The 18,244-nt window shown below is 40.5% G+C and overlaps 1 protein-coding gene across 2 annotated transcripts in view; it reads left to right on the forward strand.

Moving 5' to 3' along the window:
• The first annotated feature begins 11,428 nt into the window (after positions 1–11,428).
• Positions 11,429–18,244, forward strand: part of si:dkey-172j4.3 (diacylglycerol kinase delta) — a 91,230-nt gene continuing 84,414 nt past the window's right edge. For both annotated transcript variants that reach the window (XM_067401455.1, XM_067401454.1), the window contains exons 1-2: positions 11,429–11,583; positions 13,222–13,457. Coding sequence is in view for 1 of the 2 variants with exons in the window: in XM_067401454.1 (XP_067257555.1) it covers positions 11,442–11,583; positions 13,222–13,457 (378 nt within the window). In the remaining variant the exon portion in view is untranslated. The remainder of the gene's footprint in view (positions 11,584–13,221; positions 13,458–18,244) is intronic.

An 18,244-nucleotide genomic window follows, 5' to 3' on the forward strand; every position in this document is an offset into this window, starting at 1 on the left:
GTGTGTGAGAGTGAGTGAGTGAGCGAGTGAGTGTGAGTGAGTGTGAATGAGTGCAAGTGAATGAGTGTGAGCGAGTGTGAGTGAATGAGTGTGAGTGAGTGTGAGTGAGCGAGTGAGTGTGAGTGAGTGTGAATGAGTGCGAGTGAATGAGTGTGAGCGAGTGTGAGTGAATGAGTGTGAGTGAGTGTGAGTGAGCGAGTGTGAGTTAGTGAGTGAGTGTGAGTGAGCAAGTGTGAGTGTTAGTGAGTGAGTTAGTGAGTGAGCGAGTATGAGTGAGTGAGCGAGCGAGTGTGAGTGAGCGAGTGAGTGCAAGTGCGAGCGAGCGAGTGAGTGAGTGTGTGAGAGTGAGTGAGTGTGAGTGAGCGAGTGAGTGTGAGTGAGTGTGAATGAGTGCGAGTGAATGAGTGTGAGCGAGTGTGAGTGAGTGTGAGTGAGCGAGTGTGAGCGAGTGAGTGAGTGAGTGAGTTAGTGAGTGAGTGAGTATGAGTGAGTGAGTGAGTGAGTGAGTGAGCGAGTGTGAGTGAGTGAGTGAGTGAGTGAGTGAGCGAGTGTGAGTGAGTGAGCGAGTGTGAGTGAGTGAGTGTGAGTGAGCAAGTGTGAGTGTTAGTGAGCGAGCGTGAGTGAATGAGTGAGCGTGAGTGAGTGAGTGAGTGAGCGTGAGTGAGTGAGCGTGAGTGAGTGAGTGAGTGAGTGAGTGTGAGTGAATGAGCGAGTGAGTGAGTGAGTGTGAGTGAGTGAATGAGTGTGAGTGAGCGAGTGTGAGTGAGTGAGTGAGTTAGTGAGTGAGCGAGTATGAGTGAGTGAGTGAGTGAGTGAGTGAGCGTGAGTGAGCGAGTGTGAGTGAGTGAATGAGTGTGAGTGAGCGAGTGTGAGTGAGTGAGTGAGTTAGTGAGTGAGCGAGTATGAGTGAGTGAGTGAGTGAGTGAGTGAGCGTGAGTGAGTGAGCGAGTGGTTTTCTGCAGCATCTTGAACACAAGACTCCTAGACTTCCTTATGAAGCACAATGCCTTGAGTAAATGTCAAATTGGCTTTCTTCCAAAATGTCGCACATCCGATCACATTTTTACATTACAAACACTAATTGATAAATATGTTCATCAAAACAAAAGACAAATTTTTGCTTGTTTCGTTGATTTCAAAAAAACATTTGATTCAATCTGGCATGAAGGATTATACCTAAAACTTATTGACAGTGGAATAGGGGGAAAATTCTATGATTTGATCAAATCAATGTACACAGCCAGCCAATGTGCGGTTAAAATTGGAAACACGAGAACCGAATTTTTCCCCCAGGGGCGTGGAGTGAGACAGGGCTGCAGTTTAAGCCCCACCCTCTTTAACATTTATATCAATCAATTGGCCAATATTATAGAAAACGCTCCCATTCAAGGTCTCACTCTACACGACACAGATATAAAGTGTCTTCTCTATGCAGATGACCTGGTGCTCCTGTCGCCCACTAAAGAAGGGCTTCAGGACAGCCTGAATCTGCTGGAGGATTACTGTCAGTCCTGGGCCCTGACAGTCAACCTCCAAAAAACTAGAATCATGATGTTCCGGAAACGCTCCAGATCTCAGGGACCAACACACACATTCACACTATCACACAGAACCATTGAAAGCACAAAAACATACACTTACCTTGGCCTGAAAATAACTCCAACAGGTAACTTTACTTTGGCTGTGAATGAACTCAAAGAGAAAGCTCAAAGGGCTTTCTATGCCATTAAAAGATCAATTAAAATTGACATCCCAATCCAAATTTGGCTCAAACTTTTCAAATCTATAATTGAACCTATTGTTTTATATGGCAGTGAAGTGTGGGGTCCTTCTATAAAATTTGATTTCTTAAATTGGGAAAAACATCCGATTGAAATTCTACATTTAGAATTCTGTAAAAGAATACTGAAAGTCCAAAGAAAGACGCCAAACAATGGATGCAGGGCAGAATTAGGCCAATACCCTCTCCTTCTAAATATCCAAAAAAGAGCCATCAAATTCTGGAAACACCTAAAAACAAGCGACCCCAACACATACCATTACAAAGCCCTAAAACACCAAGAGCTGAGTGTAAGTAAGAGTCCCCTGTGCCAGCTGGTGCTGAGACTGACTGACCTCACACCCGCTGAGATCTGCCAGCCTCAGGACTCACACACACTCACACACATTCGGCTTACACAAATTATAAACACAGAAAAAGACAAGTACATCACCCATTGGACAAACACCACTAAAAACCAACACAAACTGGAATGTTATTCGGCACTAAATCGAGAATACGCTATTGCGAACTACCTGAGCACAGTTAGTGATGCGAAACTCAGGAAAACACTGACGGTGTACAGACTCAGCGAGCACAGTCTGGCCATAGAGACGGGCCGGCGCAGACAGACCTGGCTCTCCCGTGAGAACAGACTCTGCTCGCACTGCATCCTGGGAGTGATGGAGACGGAGCTGCATTTCCTCACAGAATGCCCAAAATACCAAGATATCAGAGACCACTACTTCCCCAAAATTAATAAAATATTCCCCCAATTTAACTCCTATAGCCCAATCCAAAAACTATATTACATTCTTGGCGAAGAAGCCAAATGTTCCAATATAGCTGCAAGATTTGTTGCATCTTGCCATCTCCTGAGGGACAACCAGAAAGAAACAAACAGCCAGTAAACACATCCCCATTAGACCTACACACTGTATATACTGTATATAATGTTCAAATTCTAAGTTCAGTTATTACTACATGATTTCTGTATTATAATCTTTTTTATTTATTATTTTTTAGAATTATTCTATTCTGTTACTAAAATTATTTTTATTTATTTTATTATTTTCTCTACATAGGCTTTACTCAGATGTTCTGTTATTCTAAATATTTTTTCTATGTTGGTTAAATGCTTTGGCAATACAAAATGTATCTTTTTGTCATGCCAATAAAGCTATCTGAATTGAATTGAATTGATTGATTGAGTGAGTGAGTGAGCGTGAGTGAGTGAGCGTGAGTGAGTGAGTGAGTGAGTGAGCGAGTGTGAGTGAGTGAGTGAGCGAGTGTGAGTGAGTGTGAGTGTTAGTGAGTGAGTGTGAGTGAGCGTGAGTGAGCGAGTGAGTGAGCGTGAGTGAGTGAGTGAGTGAGTGAGTGAGCGTGAGTGAGTGAGTGAGTGAGTGAGCGTGAGTGATTGAGTGAGTGAGTGTGAGTGAGCAAGTGTGAGTGTTAGTGAGCGAGCGTGAGTGAGTGAGTGAGTGAGCGTGAGTGAGTGAGTGATTGAGTGATTGAGTGAGTGAGTGTGAGTGAGCAAGTGTGAGTGTTAGTGAGCAAGTGTGAGTGAGTGAGTGTGAGTGAGCAAGTGTGAGTGTTAGTGAGCGAGCGTGAGTGAGTGAGTGAGCGTGAGTGAGTGAGTGAGCGTGAGTGAGTGAGCGTGAGTGAGTGAGTGAGCGTGAGTGAGTGAGTGAGTGAGTGAGCGTGAGTGAGTGAGTGAGTGTGAGTGAATGAGCGAGTGAGTGAGTGAGTGTGAGTGAGTGAATGAGTGTGAGTGAGCGAGTGTGAGTGAGTGAGTGAGTGAGTTAGTGAGTGAGCGAGTATGAGTGAGTGAGTGAGTGAGTGAGCGTGAGTGAGTGAGTGAGTGAGTGAGTGATTGAGTGAGTGAGTGAGTGAGTGAGTGAGCGTGAGTGAGTGAGCGTGAGTGAGTGAGTGAGTGAGTGAGTGAGTGAGCAAGTGTGAGTGAGTGAGTGAGCGAGTGTGAGTGAGTGTGAGTGAGCGAGTGTGAGTGTTAGTGAGTGAGTGTGAGTGAGCGTGAGTGAGCGAGTGAGTGAGCGTGAGTGAGTGAGTGAGTGAGTGAGTGAGTGAGCGTGAGTGAGTGAGTGAGTGAGTGAGCGTGAGTGAGTGAGTGATTGAGTGAGTGAGTGAGTGAGTGAGTGTGAGTGAGTGAGTGAGCGTGAGTGAGTGAGTGAGTGAGTGAGTGAGTGAGTGAGTGAGCGTGAGTGAGTGAGTGAGTGAGTGAGCGTGAGTGAGTGATTGAGTGAGTGAGTGAGTGATTGATTGAGTGAGTGAGTGAGCGTGAGTGAGTGAGTGATTGAGTGAGTGAGTGAGTGAGCGTGAGTGAGTGAGTGAGTGAGTGTGAGTGAATGAGTGTGAGTGAGTGTGAGTGAGCGAGTGTGAGTGAGCGAGTGTGAGTGAGTGAGTGTGAGTGTTAGTGAGTGAGTGTGAGTGAGCGTGAGTGAGTGAGCGTGAGTGAGTGAGTGAGTGAGTGAGTGAGTGAGCGTGAGTGAGTGAGTGAGTGAGTGAGTGAGTGAGCGTGAGTGAGTGAGTGAGTGAGTGATTGATTGAGTGAGTGAGTGAGTGAGCGTGAGTGAGTGAGTGAGTGAGCGTGAGTGAGTGAGCGTGAGTGAGTGAGTGAGTGAGTGAGTGAGTGTGAGTGAATGAGCAAGTGAGCGTGAGTGAGTGAGTGAGTGAGTGAGTGAGTGAGCGTGAGTGAGTGAGTGAGTGAGTGAGTGAGTGAGTGAGTGAGTGAGTGAGTGAGTGAGTGAGTGAGCGTGAGTGAGTGAGCGTGAGTGATTGAGTGAGTGAGTGAGTGAGCGTGAGTGAGTGAGTGAGCGTGAGTGAGTGAGTGAGTGTGAGTGAATGAGCGAGTGAGTGAGTGAGTGAGTGTGAGTGAGTGAATGAGTGTGAGTGAGCGAGTGTGAGTGAGTGAGTTAGTGAGTGAGCGTGAGTGAGTGAGTGAGTGAGTGAGTGAGCATGAGTGAGTGAGTGAGTGAGCATGAGTGAGTGAGTGAGTGAGCGTGAGTGAGTGAGTGAGTGAGCGAGTGTGAGTGAGTGAGTGAGTGAGCGAGTGTGAGTGAGTGAGCGTGAGTGAGTGAGTGAGTGAGCGAGTGTGAGTGAGTGAGTGAGCGAGTGTGAGTGAGTGAGTGTGAGTGAGCGAGTGTGAGTGTTAGTGAGCGAGTGTGAGTGAGCGTGAGTGAGCGAGTGAGTGAGCGTGAGTGAGCGAGTGAGTGAGCGTGAGTGAGTGAGTGAGCGTGCGTGAGTGAGTGAGTGTGATGCTGCGTCCCAATTCGCATACTATCCGTCCTAAATAGTATTCGAAAAAAGAATTAGTATGTCCCAAATCGTAGTATGTTGAAATGAGTATTCCAAAGATACCCGGATGGTCTACTTTTTCCGGTTAGAATTCGAAGTGCAGATCCGTGCACACTTCTAACCACTAATATTGCCCATAACACATTGCGCTGTGGACGAGGATTTGATTAGAACTACAAATACGAGTAAAAAGTGTTAAAAAACTACAAACATGACGGATGTGCGAGACCGACGGTTAAGCAGAGCGGTTAAGATAAAGGGGCTTGAATGATTAATAATCAGTATCTAACCTGACGAAAATATGTTTATTAAATGTTATCCACATTATATTTCATCTGCAACAGCATTGTGAACTTTTATAACGATGCGTTTGGTCATTAATTTTTAAATGCATCATTATGCAAAGACGAGGAGAGTTATTGCATGAAAGACCCATGACTGGCAGATCAACGTGCGACTACATTTATCTCCGAAACGGTAGGAAATTAAATTTAAATAAATGTGGAGGATTTTAACTGTGACAAGATGATTGACAGGGTAGTTTAAACAGTTACAGGTTGCGTAACTAAGCGACAGAACGTCCGTTAATGACGCAATTATGACGAGGTAGTATGTCCCAAAGCTTGCATACTCTTCTGCTACACACTCAAAAGTATGTACTTTTTCTTTACAAAAACAGTACATACTTTTAGGACGTAGTATAAGTAGGCGAATTGGGACGCAGCACATGTGAATGAGCAAGTGAGTGAGTGAGTGAGTGAGTGAGTGAGCGTGAGTGAGTGAGTGAGCGAGTGAGTGAGTGAGTGAGTGAGTGAGTGAGTGAGTGAGTGAGTGAGTGAGCGTGAGTGAGTGATTGAGTGATTGAGTGAGTGAGTGATTGATTGAGTGAGTGAGTGAGCGTGAGTGAGTGATTGAGTGATTGAGTGAGTGAGTGAGTGAGTGATTGATTGAGTGAGTGAGTGAGCGTGAGTGAGTGAGTGAATGAGTGTGAGTGAGTGTGAGTGAGCGAGTGTGAGTGAGTGTGAGTGTTAGTGAGCGAGTGTGAGTGTTAGTGAGTGAGCGTGAGTGAGTGAGTGAGCGTGAGTGAGTGAGTGAGTGTGAGTGAATGAGCGAGTGAGTGAGTGAGTGAGTGAGTGTGAGTGAGTGAGTGAGTGAGTGAGCGTGAGTGAGTGAGTGAGTGAGTGAGTGAGTGTGAGTGAGTGAGTGAGTGATTGAGTGAGTGATTGAGTGAGTGAGTGAGTGAGTGAGTGAGTGAGTGAGTGAGTGAGCGTGAGTGAGTGATTGAGTGAGTGAGTGAGTGATTGATTGAGTGAGTGAGTGAGTGAGTGAGTGTGAGTGAATGAGTGATTGATTGAGTGAGTGAGCGTGAGTGAGTGAGTGAGCGTGAGTGAGTGAGTGATTGAGTGAGTGAGTGAGCGTGAGTGAGTGATTGAGTGAGTGAGTGAGTGATTGATTGAGTGAGTGAGTGAGTGAGCGTGAGTGAGTGAGTGAGTGAGTGTGAGTGAATGAGTGATTGATTGAGTGAGTGAGCGTGAGTGAGTGAGTGAGCGTGAGTGAGTGAGTGATTGAGTGAGTGAGTGAGCGTGAGTGAGTAAGTGAGTGAGTGAGTGAGTGAGTGAGTAAGTGAGTGAGCGTGAGTGAGTGAGTGAGTGAGTGAGTGTGAGTGAATGAGTGATTGATTGAGTGAGTGACCGTGAGTGAGTGAGTGAGCGTGAGTGAGTGAGTGATTGAGTGAGTGAGTGAGCGTGAGTGAGTAAGTGAGTGAGTGAGTGAGTGAGTGAGTGATTGAGTGAGTGAGTGAGTGAGTGAGTGAGTGAGTGAGTGAGTGAGTGTGAGTGAGTGAATGAGCGAGCATTCCATTAATATCTCCTCCAAGCTGGAGCTGGTACCGTGGCTCTAACTGGGTCAGTTTTTTTCCATCTAATAATGGCAGTGTTATACCTATAGGCACAGACAGCTATTTGTTACACTCCTTCTTTCTTTTTTCATACAATCTCTCTCTCGCATTTGTCAAGATCTCTTCTTCACTTGATGGGGGATTAGTCTGCAGTAGTCAACTCGTGCCCAGTGGGGGTCCGGCAGGCTTGCGAGAGCAGCAGGTGCCCATGTGTGAAGAATACTCCCAAGGGGGGTCAGAGACAAGTGTTAGTATCCACTCAGGATAGACTTTTCCATAGCTTTCACCCACAGCCTCTCTAACTGATGAGAGCATGTCATTTCATATTAGCCCTAAGAGGGAGACAGCAGGGGGTTTGACAATTGTGTATTTACGGAATCTGTGAAGATGATAGAGGAGGACGAAAGCTGATAGCAGGTCATGTGAGGCAAAAGCCAGCCAGAAAGGAAAAATAGTAGGGCTTAAGGGAAATGGAGCAGACTGAACAGTTTTTTTTTTTTTTTTAACATTATATTTAATATGGATTAAATTACTTGTTTTTATCTGTAATGAAATGGAGAGGGTTGTTTTCGATAAAGTATTTAGCAGTGGTGGACAATATATGATGTACACAAAATTGTTTTTTTTTTATTGATTTTAATATATTTTTAATATTATTATTTATTAATACCCAAATAATTTGGGTCTCTTTTTTTCGCAACAAAAATGTCTCATTATCCATTTACAAGGCTGTCTGCATATTTTGGAACCAATTCTGGGCAGAATGACTTGAGTAGAACAGGAACATTCTTGTGTGTATATTGCTGTTTTCCCATTGTAAAGTCCATTTTCTTTTTCAGTTCTGTTTTCTTCTTAGATTCCACAACTAGAGGACTCAGCTATTATCTAAAACAGCGCTACCTACTATACAACTACTATATTTTTTATACTACTATATTTTGCTCTGGAATCACCCTTAGCCTCATCTTTATCTTACAATAGCTGAGGAAATGGCAAAGCTGAGCTCTAGTCAATGTAAAAGGGCAGTGGCTGTTGTTCACTCTGTTGAGGAGTCCATTGGGAATGGTTCTAAATGATTCACTGATCTTTAGATAATATTCCTCAACTGTTGAACCAATTAGCGGTTTCTGCTTGTACACTTCCCCTGTGTACTGCTGTTAAAATTATAATCCTGTTCCAGTTGTGCTCTTTTGCATGATTAGTATTCAGTTCCTCTGAGACAGAAATCCACACATTTTAAATATTTATTTACACCCACTTTGCGAAGACTACAAAAAAGACAAAAACAGTACAGATCCATATTTTAAAAATGTGTATGCGTCAGTAATTGTACATGAGTAATCACATTTGTATCAAGGATACACTTACACATTCAGACAGCATATGCACAAACAAGCCTGTTCCTTTTACTGAAGATCAAAGGGAGGCTCAGTGTTTCATGGTCTAGTTGTTTAAATGAGAATGACATACATGGCACTGAATAAGAATGGATTCTATCTATCTATCTATCTATCTATCTATCTATCTATCTATCTATCTATCTATCTATCTATCTATCTATCTATCTATCTATTGTTCTGTCTATGTATCTATCCATCCATCCATCCATCCATCTCTCAGCTGACTGAGGCAACTTTCATCTCACTGGACGCGTTCTCATGGTAACCGATAAACGGTGGAACGATTCTTTTGCATGAACCATCTGATGTTTGTACATTTTGTATAAGCAACCAACAGCTTCTGCAAATGTTTGTATCATTATCTTAAATTAAAAAATAATACATTTACGACTGAATCTCCTAGGCAAGTGTAGCCTGCATGTGTAATGCTTGTGCATCATAATCACTGAGCCCCTTGCGCCTCTGCTTGCGCACGGCAGGTAGGATGTTATTCCTCTGCAGTGGTTTAAGTGCGCGTGGATACGCGAAGGATGACGTACCTCGAGGGGCACGGCAGCTCACCGGGAAACGCGAAACTCTTTCTCGGTGAGTTCCTTGTTCTGTGGCTTTCTGTAGCATCTAGTCTGATGCATCTCTTTGACCTCAATACCAACTCTTGATTGTTCTTAGCACGGTTGCATAAAAACCCAACTTTAAATTGTTTGCCCCACATCTAAAAGAAAAATAGCTGTATGTGGTGTTTTAATGAACCGAATTATAATTTAATTATACAATGACCTTGATAATTATTTAATTGGGACCGGTAGCATTAGACAGACAGTGTGTTTTAATTTATACCGCTGGGTGGCAGCAGAAAGCTACATCCAAAATAATGACTCAGTCGGTAGTTGGGGGTGCCCCTTACTCATGAACAGCTTTATACAATTTTTAAATATCCTTTTGAAGGGATAGTTTGCCCAAAAAATGAAAATTCTGTCATCATTTACTCACCCTCAAGTTGTTCCAGACCTGTATGAATTTCGTTCTTCTGCTGAACACACACACACACACACACAAAAAAAGATATTCTGAAGAATGTCACTAACCAAATGTCACTACACATATGTATGTATATATATAATATATATATATATATATATATATATATATATATATATATATATATATATATATATATATATATCAGCTCTGGAGAAAATTGAGAACAATCCAAGTTCAGAAATCAATGTTAAGTGGTCTCTTATTTTTTTCCAGAGCTGTAATATATATATATATATATATATATATATATATATATATATATATATATATATATATATATATACACACACACTATGGAAGTCATCAACCCATACTCTCCAAAATATCTTCTTTTGTGTTCAGCAGAAGAAAGACTGGTAATAGCCATCTGGATAACAAGTGGGATACCTTTTGATATTGGTGGACATAAACTATAATTCACAGTCAGAAAAAAAGGAAATAATCTTTCCTTCTAGATAGTGGTTAATTTATTCTCGTTTCTTTTTTTTTTCAGACCATTAGTAAAGCATAATAAATGCACATGTAACATTTCATACTTGAATTTTAATGAAAATAATTTCAAAGTCCCTGGTGTAGTGGCTGCAGCACGAGGTGAATGTAAATGGGCTAGGTCAGCAGTTAGATACCACTCAGGTGTGTATTAAACATGAAAGCACACATCAATTTGTTGCAATTTTATATCTTTCTAATGACAGAAAATTAGCATCTATCTATGGTATTATGGATGTGAAAGAACGCCCAGGACCTAGAAGCCATTAGAGCTTATTATGGTGATGGATGTATTCAAAACAAGAATCGTAGTACAAAAAGAACATTAACAGCTATGTACAATCATATAAGAAGTCATTGAAGATAACAGCAGTTTACAGAGAGTTCACATGGAAAATAATGTCTAAAACTGGTCTCAGAACAGCATGTATTTCATTGTGTATATATTGTGTTTTCATTTGAGAAATGAGAGTGGGTGTTAAATAGCAAGAGATGTTTTTGTCTATTACGGGTAATGCGCTGGAGAAACTAACGAGGACAGTAAATGGGAAAAAAAGAAAAGGTTGTAAAGCACTCAAATACACTGAAGTTTTCTCACTTTACACCTACATCTTGAACATCTTATTATGAAATGACTTAACTTCATTGTGTGCAAAATCACTTAAATGTGTAAAATGGACTTTTATTTCACCCATTCATGTTGAAACTACACGCTTTTGTACTTTTCTTGTGGCAGGGATTTTTGGTTCCCACATGCAATCTGTAGAGGGGGGCTAGAGTTGTAGAGTAACTGTACATTTGTGAAAATAAGTGTGAATTTTTAAGTGTAAGTTAGTGAAAGTGTTTATTATTATTATTAAATAGGCTAATTATTTATGTTTATTTATTAATTTTTGGAACGATATGAAGAAATTAAGAGACATAGCGTTAAATGATGTTACACTTGAGAGTTATGGTGAATTTTGAGGGGTTTGATTGGTAAAGAGTGGAGCTTGTGTAGATTGAGGACGGGTAAATAGGGCATGAGCTGTGCAAATTAACAAGTCACTTCCTGCTACACTGAATAAATGTTTAGTAGCCTATGCTAAAGCTGTCACTTGCTGCTAGTTGCATTACTTTGACATGTTTAATTGTATCGGGGTTCCTAAATTCAGGTATTTTGTTAGGAAACCTCAGCAGTGTTCACAATAGATTTAAGGAATTAAATATGCCTTTATTAGCTATAATATAAAAACCCACATTCTTGATAGCACATAGTCCCGATGCTGTGATAATCTGAACCATTATTACCCGAGTCTAAATGGCGAACTCTGTCAATCAGCTCGACGTGTAGCAACAAGTCATATATTTCTTCCCAATAAACACACTCCAGTCTGAAGTTTCTGAAGCGATATTGTGTCTGCATAGATAACGATGATAGGTGAAGAAGCATTAATCTCTCAAACATTTCCTAGATATCTGCTGTCAAGCCATCCAGATGTGCTGACACACGGACGCTCTCGCGCTCTAGTCCACCCCTCCCATTCGATTCAAATCTTATCCGATGCTATGCGTACGCGCGCGTATGTGCGCGACAGAAGCAGATTATTTGACAGTATCTAACCGCGCTGCGCGAGAGCCCACCAAGAACAACAAGAACACACACACACACGAGGGTCAACGGGAGCCGACAACGCACCATAGAGGTAAAACACCACGTCCACCTTTTCATTTAGTCGGTACAACTGCCGCAGACGGAATCGTGCTCGAGAGTGACAGTTGAGTCTATTTGTCAATTCAGAAAGTGATGGCCGAGCGCCACGAGCGTTAAATGAATCAAACCGTTCACGGTTTTATTCAAATGACAAAGCCGGAGATTGCTGCTCGCGTGAGATCGCTAAATTGTGTATGTACAACATAAATGCTGCCTGTAACGCGGCTGTTTTTGGTTGGAAACACATGAGAACACAGCTGGTGCTACCGAGTCAGAGATATCTCTGTAAATATAATCTCCCCAAATCCAAAAGCCCATTAGACGCCTGCGTTTAAATATGAGTAATGTCATTATTGAGTCGAACGTCTTTTTATTGCTCTGCAAAGCGACTGGCTCGTTTTCACACGTAGACAGCCGACGCGCGACATCATAACAGGTAGTTATTTCATGTTTACAGGAGATGTGTTTGAAATAAACTGAAGTGTGTTCCGTGTTTTATACATGGAGACACGTTTAAGCAATATTTTGGGGACGAGAGGCGATTCAATTTATTAACAGCTAGAAAGGTGATGATAACGGAGTGTCGCCGAATCGAATGATTGTGAGCGCAACGAATGCGCAGCTGTGAACACACGCGCAACAGTCAGCGAGTTCATGTATCTCTCAAAGCCCTGACAGCGACCGTCTGTGGATTATGTCAAATGGGTTTGTATCGATTCTGCGCGCTAATGGGCTTCACCGTCTGCATAAGGGTCAATGGGATGTCGCTCATTATTTTGCCTGGATCTATTTTTATTCAAAAAGCAATTCATAAAACGACGTGAATACATTCTATTATGAATATGTTTGCACTGAAATAAACATCATTTGGATATGCGGTTTTGTGAGGATTAAAGTAAAAACGAAACAAAAAGTGTAATGGTTTAACTCTGGAAATTAAAAAAAAAAAAATCATTATATGACTTATTTTTAGTGTCATTGTTAGCAATTTTACACGTACTACTATACTTTATAAATTATGCATAGTTACATGCAACTAAATCAAACCCTAATCTTACCCCTATAGCCTATAGTAAGTACATGTTACTTAATATTCCTCAGCACTTAAATGTATAATTACACTGTAACAAAGACACCTTAAAATAAAGTGTAACCAAAATAAGTTGTTTAGCATAATCTTATTTCTTAAGAAAAGCAATTTTTGTTATTATATTATTAATTTTTGAAACTTTTGTCTGCCAAATAAGTGGTATAATTAATGTGCAGGAAGAGAAAATAGCTAAAATAGAGAGGATATGCTCACCTGTGTTTAAGGTTTAAGTATTTAAGTACTTGATGGTTACGCAAAATTATTTTTATGCACGAAACCAACATGAATACCGAGATCTTTCTTTTTAATATTTCGAATTATTGTGCAATAGACATAATAATCCCCTGTTGCTGTTAGCTGTCCTATGGTTTGTGCACTGGTTTCTTTTGTCAACCTCAAAACGGAAGGAATAGAGGAACTAAATTTGCTATGAATGCTGACGTTCCTAGAGCTCGATGGGTCTGTAAAATGAAAGCAGAAGAAGTCTCTTTTGGAATCAATACCGTTAGCAGCCGTTGAGCAATGCCTTCTCCATTTCAGAGCTGACTTGGCACAAAGGAGGAGACGAGTGCAGAGAAAATACTGTCCCCTGCACAGTCATGGCCTCGAAGTTCAATCCAAATGTCCTTTATGTCCGGGAGCCCCGGGAGTCCCTGACCTCTCCGGACCCTCAGGCCGAGGCGGGTGACGAATCATCGGACAGTGACGGGGAGCCGGAGGAGACCTCGCACAAACTCATCCGAAAAGTGTCTACATCTGGTCAGATTCGAGCCAAGGTAGGATTTAGGGATGTGTGAGAGAGAAATAGATAATTTGCACATGTCAAGGATAGATTTTTTTAACCACCCAATATATTTATTTATTATTTTGTTTTAAGTAGAGGAGATTTTCTGACAGAAAAGTAAGTGGCTGGTAACACTTGCTGAAGTCACCCCCAAAGATGAAGGACTCAATACCCCCATGTGCGCACACACACATACACACACACACATTGAATGGTTGTAGCCGGAGTGCATATTGATCCAGAAGACAGTCGCTGATGGCTCAGAATCAGTCAATACTTGGCATGCTATGATGACTAGTACAGTGTATGTACAATATCAATGTCAGATTGGACTAATGTTTATTTCTGAAAGGGAAAAAGGATATGAGGCCGTCATTAGCAAGCTCATACACATACAGGCTTATACAAGCTACGTACATATATGTACATACTGTATATACATATACAGGCTTATACAAGCTATGACAGAACCCCGTCTACAAAGTGGATGTGCATGTTCTTTATTAATCAAAAGCCTAAATGCTGTTGATTAATTGAGCTCATTTTAAAATAGCTTCTTCCTTGCAGAATGATTTTGACAGTTTGGAGCTCAGTCTGTTCATTAACACACTGAGGGTTAGCCTTGACCCCTCGCACATTCTTGTTTATTGTGTCAACATTGTGTTGCATTGTGATATTTTGCAACCGTTTTTCCTACCGGTGTGACTAAATTTTTTTAGAGGTCACACTGGTGCAACCATCATGTTGCCCAACTGAGAGCTGGCATTTCTGTTGCATATGAGAAACATCAAACGGCAAACAAAACGAAAGTGGAATGAAACCGCGCTGCTCATTTGAGCTGCACAGCATGGTTTATCAGCTCGGACCAATTTGCCACAGAATTAATAACACTAGCGAGATCTAGTGAGAAGCATTTAGATTCGGCACAGATTTCTCTTTTATAAATCATATCAGATCAAACAGCTCTGATGTGGAAACCAGGAGAAACATTGTGCCATGAATGAACAAGTTATAGGTTTTCCAGTCCACAAATCAAGAACATCCATCGTGGATTTAATTCAGTAACACTAACTGTAACCATGGCATTGTGACAGAAATAGTCATTCATTTCAGGGTTTGTACAACCTTTTAAAAAAATAATTCAAAGACTTTCAGGTGCTTTGCACAACCTTTTTCAGCACTTCAAAGCTCTAAATGTGAATAACTGTTGCAGTCGATCTAAGGTGTGCCCCTAAATTTTCTGTAGGTGCTTGCTCTTAAAATTTTTTAGTAAAAAAAGTTAGTCTGGAGCCCTCTCTCTCTCTCTCTCTCTCTCTTTCTCTCTCTCTCTATATATAATTATAACTCCATGTAACTCCAGGCAAAAAGGTGTAGCAGAATTTAGTGTCTCACCTGTGCTTCCCACTCCCAACAATTCAGTATTTGTGTGTCAGACTCAGGCGACCTTTCTCCTTTGACCCATGTGAGATCGTGAGTGTAAAATGGGACTGCAACAGTCAGGCCACCTGTTTTGTAGCACAACAGTTAAGTGTCATTGAAACAGAACAATGCAATGTTATAGATCGCACATTCGTCTGCTTAGCAGTAACTTAGTAACCAGCTATATACTGTATTTCTCTGACACTGTTTGGCCTTGGCCCATTGAACAACTTTTTTTACATTTAACACTCTGTATTGCTGCTCACAGACTGCAAAGGTTTATTGCAGTGCAACCATAACAAATCATTACAACTTTGTCTGTTAATTGCTAGAAGCTTACTTTAATACAGATCTCAGATCAGAACCTTATCTCTGTGCTGGAGTGCTTCACCTTCTGTTCCTTCCTGTTAAATAGCTGAAAACTGACCTCAGATCAGTTTAACCATCTGATCTGCTTGGAGTAAGCAGATCTCAAATAAGCAACGGCTTTGTGTATGTGAACAGTTAGATCAGAGCTGTAATAAGATGAACCTGATCCCAGATCAGTGCATGTCAGTCATGTTTATCTTGACTGTGCGGTTGATGAAATTAGCAGAATATTAGTCAGTATCTGCAAGCCAATGAAGCTGAAATAATTGAATCAGGCAATTACACAGATGCCAATCAAGTTAACATTTTCATTTTGTCAATGAATGTCTAACACTTTACAAATACTTTTATGGTGAAATTCTTTGATAAGTAAGATCTATTTAATATTTTGAAAGAAGTCTCTTATGCTCACCAAGGCTGCATTTATTTGATCAAAAATACATTGTGAAATATTACAATTTATAATAACTGTTTTCTATTTTAATGTATTTTAAAATATAGTTTATTCCTGTGATGGTAAAGCTGAATTTTCAGCATCATTACTCTAGTCTTCATTGTCACATGATCCTTCAGAAATCATTCTAATATGATGATTTGCTGCATTTCTGATTATTATCAATGTTAAAAACAGTTGTGCTGCTTAATATTTTTTGTGGAAACCATCTTTTTTTAGGTTTCTTTGAAGAATAGAAAGTTTGAAAGAACCGCATTTATTTGAAAATTGTAACATTGTAAAACTCTTCACTGTCACTTTTGATCAGTTTAATGTATCCTTGCTGAATAAAAGTATTAAAGGTGCCGTAGAACGTTTTTTTAAAAGATGTAATATAAGTCTAAGGTGTCCCCTGAATGTGTCTGTGAAGTTTCAGCTCAAAATACCCCATAGATTTTTTTTTTTATTAATTTTTTTAACTGCCTATTTTGGGGCATCATTAACTATGCACCGATTCAGGCTGCGGCCCCTTTAAATCTCTCGCTCCCTGCCCGCCCGAGCTCTTGACCTATAAGTGCAGTTATACAGTGCATAAACAAAGTTCACACAGCTAATATAACCCTCAAATGAATCTTTACAAGATGTTCTTCATTCATGCTGCATGCATGCATCGATTCCTGTGAGTATAGTATTTATTTGGATGTTTACATTTGATTCTGAATGAGTTTGAGGCTATGCTCTGTGGCTAACGGCTAACGCTACACTGTTGGAGAGATTTATAAAGAATGAAGTTGTTTATGAATTATACAGACTGCAAGTGCTTAAAAATGAAAATAGCGACAGCTTTCTTGTCTCCGTGAATACAGTAATAAACGATTGTAACTTTAACCACATTTAACAGTACGTGTGCAACATGCTAACGAAATATTTAGAAAGACAATTCACAAATATCACTAAAAAATATCATGATATCAATGATCATGTCAGTTATTATTGCTCCATCTGCCATTTTTCGCTATTGTCGTTGCTTGCTTACCTAGTCTGATGATTCTGCTGTGCACAGATCCAGACGTTAATACTGGCTGCCCTTGTGTAATGGCTTGAACATGGGCTGGCATATGCAAATATTGGGCTCATGCATATTAATGATCCCGACTGTTACATAACAGTCTGTGTTATGTTGAGATTCGCCTGTTTTCCAGATGTCTTTTAAACAAATGAGATTTATATAAGAAGGAGGAAGCAATGGAGTTTGAAACTCAATGTATGTCTTTTCCCTGAACTCTTGTTATTCAACTATGCCAAGGTAAATTAAATTTTTAATTCTAGGGCACCTTTAATTTCTAAAAATCTTACTGACCCCAAACTTTTGAATGGAATTTAATACTTAATGTTTGATAGTTTCACAAATAGCTCAGTTTATCTTGTTTAAATTAGAAAATGTCCTTTGAGAGAAATTTATGAAAATGTTGTCTTTTTATTCTTTATCTTTCTATTCTTTATCACATACATACACTTTGACAGGAAATAAGGGTGTGTTTACATAGAGCTTTAGGTAAATTTGGCTGACAGCTGCTGTTTCGCTGTTTTTACATTATAGACCTGAGGATTTGTACACAGCATGTAATGATCTAATTGACTGAAGCATTGTATATAACAAACTATAGCCTTTCCCTTGTGTAGCCAGAGTGTAGCCTGATTTGCGGCATGATCTTTAATAGATTATGCCACAATAATTAATGTTTCCTGTGATGTACTCATTGTGACAGCACTAATCAAAAAACCTATGTGGACTTGCACCCAGAGGTTGCGTAAAGCCAGCCAATCAGACCGGAAATGGCTATTTCAATCGACGCTTGCTAATTTTGTGTGCGATATGCATCAGTCAATGAATGGATTGCTGATGGTTTGTTGGAGGGTCATCAGACGTTGAAACTAATGACAGGCTAATGCTGCTTAGCAGAATTTGAAATTCAGTACAGTACGTGCCTGATGAAAAGTAATTGTCTGTTTATGTGTGTGCTTAGATTGTCAGCAAACACTGCATGCTTCTTCCTCTTGCTCATTAGTGATTTCCCCTTCATTAGCATACTTGTTAAACCCTGCTAAGCGTGACATGTCATTTCAGCCTGACTGAGTTCATTTATTACCCGTTGTTGGCTTGCAAACACTGACATATATATGTGTAGAATCGAAGTTAACGTGTTGTACGTTTTGTACATATCTGAGACCATATGACCCCATATGAGTGTTTTGATGATCACCTTATTTTAATTAATTTATTGGATATATATGTATTTTAAGATACTATTGTACATTTGACACCCTGGATGCTAAAATTGTAGACTAATGTCTAGGCTAAAATTAATACTTTTATTATTGATTATTGTTATAAAGCTGCACTTGGGCTCATCAATGCTTGCTATCAGTGGAATCCTTACAAAAGGAAACCAAAATAAAAAAGACATATTAGGATTTTTCCGGACACACTGTGGGAGCTGATGCTTAAAACGGGTGGTGGAGGAGGTTTAGACGTTCCAGGCTTATAATAATGTAAT

This window comes from Chanodichthys erythropterus, chromosome 11, assembly GCF_024489055.1.
Source record: "Chanodichthys erythropterus isolate Z2021 chromosome 11, ASM2448905v1, whole genome shotgun sequence".
In the NCBI taxonomy this organism is placed as follows: domain Eukaryota; kingdom Metazoa; phylum Chordata; class Actinopteri; order Cypriniformes; family Xenocyprididae; genus Chanodichthys; species Chanodichthys erythropterus.